The following is a 4,833-nucleotide window of genomic DNA, read 5'->3' as shown; positions in this document are numbered from 1 at the left end:
CAATGTATTATTAATCTGATAAAGAAAATAATCTTGAGTTTTTACAATAATAAAATTAAAAAAGATACGCGCGCGCGCAAGTTTTCATTTACATACGTTATGTAATTATTGTAAATAATGCTGGTATGAATTACTGAAATTAGCATATCGCGGTTGCTCCCGTAACCTCGCAATATCGTTAACTCAAGCCAAAATATTATACCGAATATATGTATGCAGCTAATTATATCATACGTGTTATTGTAGTTATGTTTATTGTTCCACCTGTGCAAAATTGTATCATGTTCTATCGCTCGGTCTCTCGAACGATATATCAAGTATCAAGCTTACGAGGTTTCTTAAGATTACCGATAATATATATATATATGTATATATGTATATATATATGTATATATATAGAGACACATACACACGTATGTATACATACTATGCGTACTCTTCTGTCGACACATGCCTTCGATATCCTTTTGATATCGAATCGAGTTTCCACGTGCAACATTTACAAGCCAATACTGGCACCGACGAAATTGCTTTTGGATGTAACAGGGGCAAGATGCAAAGGTATGTAAAAAGCGAAACACTCCGGTGTTAGCCAACGAACATCACACAAACAAATACGGCGCACACTTGCACGCGTATATAGATGGGATAGATAAAGTAATGGTTACCTGGAACTGTTGCATCGGGTAGGCCATCATTTGTGCCGGTGGCGGTGGTGGCGGGGGTGCGGCTTGCACCCCTGGGGGTGCCGTGACCGTCGTGGCGTGGTGTGGTGGTAACTGTGGTCCCCCAGGTAATCCCTGACCCCATCCTGCCGCTGTGCCAGCAGCATGAACAGCACCCATTCCCATTCTATGTTTGTATGTAAAATATATATATATATATATATATATATATATATATAATCGTCAAATCATATAATTTTATAGACCAGTAGAAGAGAAGGTGGTATCATAGCCGGTGTTAGATATAATGGCCTCTTAATATTTCTGCTAATTCTAGTGATTACTGGTGATGAAATTATTTGCTCGGTATCTCACCGTCGTGATACGTCCCTACACAATAGTTAACATTTATTATAACGCATTTTTACTTTTAAATATCTGGAAACGTTTTTAAAGTACATTTTAGTATTTCATTACGCATACTTCATTCTTCTTAAACTAGAGCGTATTATCACATGAATATATGTATTGTTTGTTATTTAACATATTATTTAATTGTATATACTTTGAATTATTGAGCAAAATTAAACAATAGCATGGCATTTTGCTAATGTGGCCCTCTAAACGTGCTGAATGCCTCGAGCGCTTTTCATATCGAAATAATTATTTCGTAAATCGATTGTAACTCTATTGTTAATTCATATAGTTTATGTTACATGTATCATAGTTTTTTAATACTGAACTAAGCCTATAAACGGAAGAAATTATGTGTACGTTATATATATTTGCTTACATTCTGCAATATTTTACTTTGTTTTTTAATTTTGAAACCAAACACTTTTTTAAACAAAACCAAATTTTTTAAATCTATTTTTGTGGAAGACCACATTAGCATATTTGTTTCTCTTTGAGCCATTATGCAGTGTTGCTACATTTTTATAAAAATGTCTTAAATAATAAATATTTCGTAACTTTGAGTCTAGAATCAATTGAACAACACTTTGACAAATGTAATTGTTAAGTTTTAGGTTTAAATACTGATTATTATACCAAGCTATTGCAGTATAAAATGTAAATAGGGTGCTACAATAACACCTTCTCTTCTACATACAAATGTTAGGATTCGCATTCTATAATACTTTGTATAATATTAATGTTCCTCATGTCACATATTACGTACTATTATTTGTATTATTTGTATTATTAATATTTTTTGTAACAGTTAACTGATAAATGCGTTTAAAAATTATTTAAATGTTGTATTTATGTAATTGGCAATTAGATAAATTTATTAAAAATAATAATATAGATATATGAATTAAAATATTTAAAATTTATATACAAATTCGAGCTATATATTCTTAATATAGCTATATGAATAATTATGTTCCTTATGTGCTTAATGTAATGTCTTTAATATGAATTTTAGAGTTATATAGATTTAAAATTTCCGAGTTGGTTTACACAATCCATTGATACTGCAAAAAGATGGAGGGATTATATATTCATGTTACATTTAAATTTTCGATTATTGAAAATTTCGTCGTCAAAAACTTGGTTTTCGGGAAAAGGGAACTTTATCTCGTGTGAAAAGCTTACCCCATATATTGCGCCTGTTGATATCCGGCGAACTGTCCATAGGTATATCCCTGCATGCCTTGAAGAAAGCCACCAGCTTGCATTTGTGTTCCGCCGCGTAGTATGGGTACGTCGCCGACGATAACGCCTGAAAGAGCACAAAGATCAATGAAATAGAAAAGAGCAAGAACATTGTCTGGATTTTATGCTTAACGATGTCGATAGGGTCAGGAATGGTAATTTCGTTCCGTCGAAGATTTGTGTGGTCGTTCACTTGAAATGGGCGACGCGAGAATTTCAACGCGATCATTTCATTGCCGTCACGTAAATTATTTTTTATTATTTCGCTGTTCCTCGCGTGAACTCATTCATTCTTTTACGGTGCACAATGTGAAATCAGATCAAATTATTCTACCAAATTATCATGAAATAATATTTTCTATAATATACGGTTTGTTTTTTTGTGTGTGCACAATTAATATCCATGAAACAAAAGAATATATTCCTTTTCCACTTATACAATTATTTATTTGCCGAATAATATCTAATAATATCTAAATAACATTGAAATTTTTGTTCCAAAGCTTTGTGATATTAAACGGGAGAAAACAATTTTGGGGAAAATAATATTATCATTATTAGAGTAGATACTTAAACGGTACTGATTTTTCGATAGTTTTGTTTCTAACAATAAGAAGATTATGGAAATAATGTGCAGCTATTATACTCTTCATTAAAGCAATACGATGAACCGGGATATCACGCAAACTAGTTCGATTCCGTTGAATACGAGAACAGGGTATGGCAGGATACGTACTAACGTGATATCTCGGCTCCCCTGGGAGAAGCGCGTTATGGGAATAGAGATCAATTAGAGCGATGTCACGGGCCGAGTAGCAGTGGATGGATGCACGGAAGTACTACCGGGGAGTGCGAGAGGGTTTGGGAAGTACTTCGAGTACCATTCCCAGATCGGGCGTACCTACCCATCCTAACGGAGCTAATTGCTAAGAGACCCGGCCCGACACACTTCGAAGAGAGGCACCTGAATAGACCGGAATCTTGTCCGATTCCCTGTCCTCTCTCCGTTTCCGCTTTTACTCTTTCGCCGGACTTTCAGGCCATATACAGATATACAGAGACACTTTAGCCGCGCGAAACCGGAAGGAACCGAACGTGATCGAATCTGATAACTATTTCCTTCTTTGAACGCTCTTGCTCCTTTGAGACGAATATTCATTATTCAGTTTCAGTGACACGTATAAGAACAGCAAGTTTGAGTTTTATATTTATGTAGAAGAATCTGTCGCTCTGCATTTATTGCTTTGACAGACGCATGAGACATTGGAGATTAGATTTGTGATATCAATGTCAACATATATTATTCCCTTTCAATTCTAACTTTCTGCAATATAGTCGCTTGTGATTCACTGAGGCACGTAAAGTCACTGTTTTTTCATATTGGAAAATTATCTCAAGGAAAATCGGTGATAATGTTTATTCATGAAATAAAGTAGAAAAGTTCTCTGGTTTGATACGAGCAACGATGTAAATGTTGGTGGAGAACATTTCGGAGGGCGAAATTTCACGTTGAAACCGTCCTCCTGGTAGAGCGGATAAAAGGAAAAGATAGAGAAGCGTTTACCTGTCCAGTTTGTTGAGCATTATTAGGATCTCCACTCTCCTTGCCCCAACTGCACTTCACCGTTTGGCCGTTGATGTCTGTGTTGTGTACCGCTACGATGGCGTGCGTAGCCGACTCCTTGGTAGAAAACCTGAAATCGAAAGAGAAGGGGATTCAAGTCTTTTGTTAGTACATGTCCTCCGATGTCAATGTTGATGTTGGTGCAGTGCAATGGTGTGTACAAAAAGAAAAATCCTCAGAGCAATACAGCACCCTTTCTACAAGTTCAACTGGACCTTATTATAGTAGCTTAACAAAATGGTCTCTATAACTAGTGCAGTTTAATTTATGCGAGTTTACTGTACGCACGAATGAGCACGGTAATTGTGAATCTCGACGAATCTAGATTACTCCAGATAGACATCCAATGTTAAATTCTACACACTGGTTATGCGAATTCAGTTTCTAGATTAGACTAATATTTTGGATGAACAAGTACATATTTAATACATGGAAAGTTTATGTTTCAACACCATGTTTTTCTAATAATATTTAAAAAATTAGAAATGTGTGGAAAACAGAACAAAATATTTCAACCATATTGAATTTGTCTGATAGTATTTGTATCGTGTTTCTCATTTTAAGATCTGTATTTTTCATTATATAAACTTATATAAGTACAAGTATATTAATTTTACACAGCGCTCTTTAATTATTCAATGAATGAGATCTATCACTTCTCGATTATTTGATATTTTGCACTGGAAGACTAAAGTTTTCGAGAATCTGATTAAAGCACGAGAAATTTGGTGGCAGGATAGCAGAGGGAATTATTGAATTTATCGAAGATTAGGTCACTTTTAAACGTTCGCGTTCGAGATTGCACAATAGCAACTTCGTCCGTGAGTTTGCCCCTTCCCATCCATCGAGCTTCCATCCACGATCGTTGAGTAGGACGAACGATGG

The 4,833-nt window shown here is 35.2% G+C and overlaps 1 protein-coding gene across 1 annotated transcript in view; it reads right to left on the bottom strand.

Moving 5' to 3' along the window:
• Positions 1-1,020: 1,020 nt before the first annotated feature.
• The window catches only part of LOC108768666 (nucleolysin TIA-1), a 165,574-nt gene continuing 161,761 nt past the window's right edge, over positions 1,021-4,833 (bottom strand). Inside the window, exons 6-8 of the mRNA XM_018519188.1 lie at positions 3,889-4,018; positions 2,265-2,391; positions 1,021-1,055 (exon numbers count right to left, since the gene is read on the bottom strand). Coding sequence (XP_018374690.1) covers positions 1,021-1,055; positions 2,265-2,391; positions 3,889-4,018 — 292 coding nt within the window. The remainder of the gene's footprint in view (positions 1,056-2,264; positions 2,392-3,888; positions 4,019-4,833) is intronic.

This window comes from Trachymyrmex cornetzi, unplaced genomic scaffold, assembly GCF_001594075.2.
Source record: "Trachymyrmex cornetzi isolate Tcor2-1 unplaced genomic scaffold, Tcor1.1 scaffold82, whole genome shotgun sequence".
In the NCBI taxonomy this organism is placed as follows: domain Eukaryota; kingdom Metazoa; phylum Arthropoda; class Insecta; order Hymenoptera; family Formicidae; genus Trachymyrmex; species Trachymyrmex cornetzi.
This window is presented reverse-complemented; position numbering and strand designations above follow the sequence as displayed.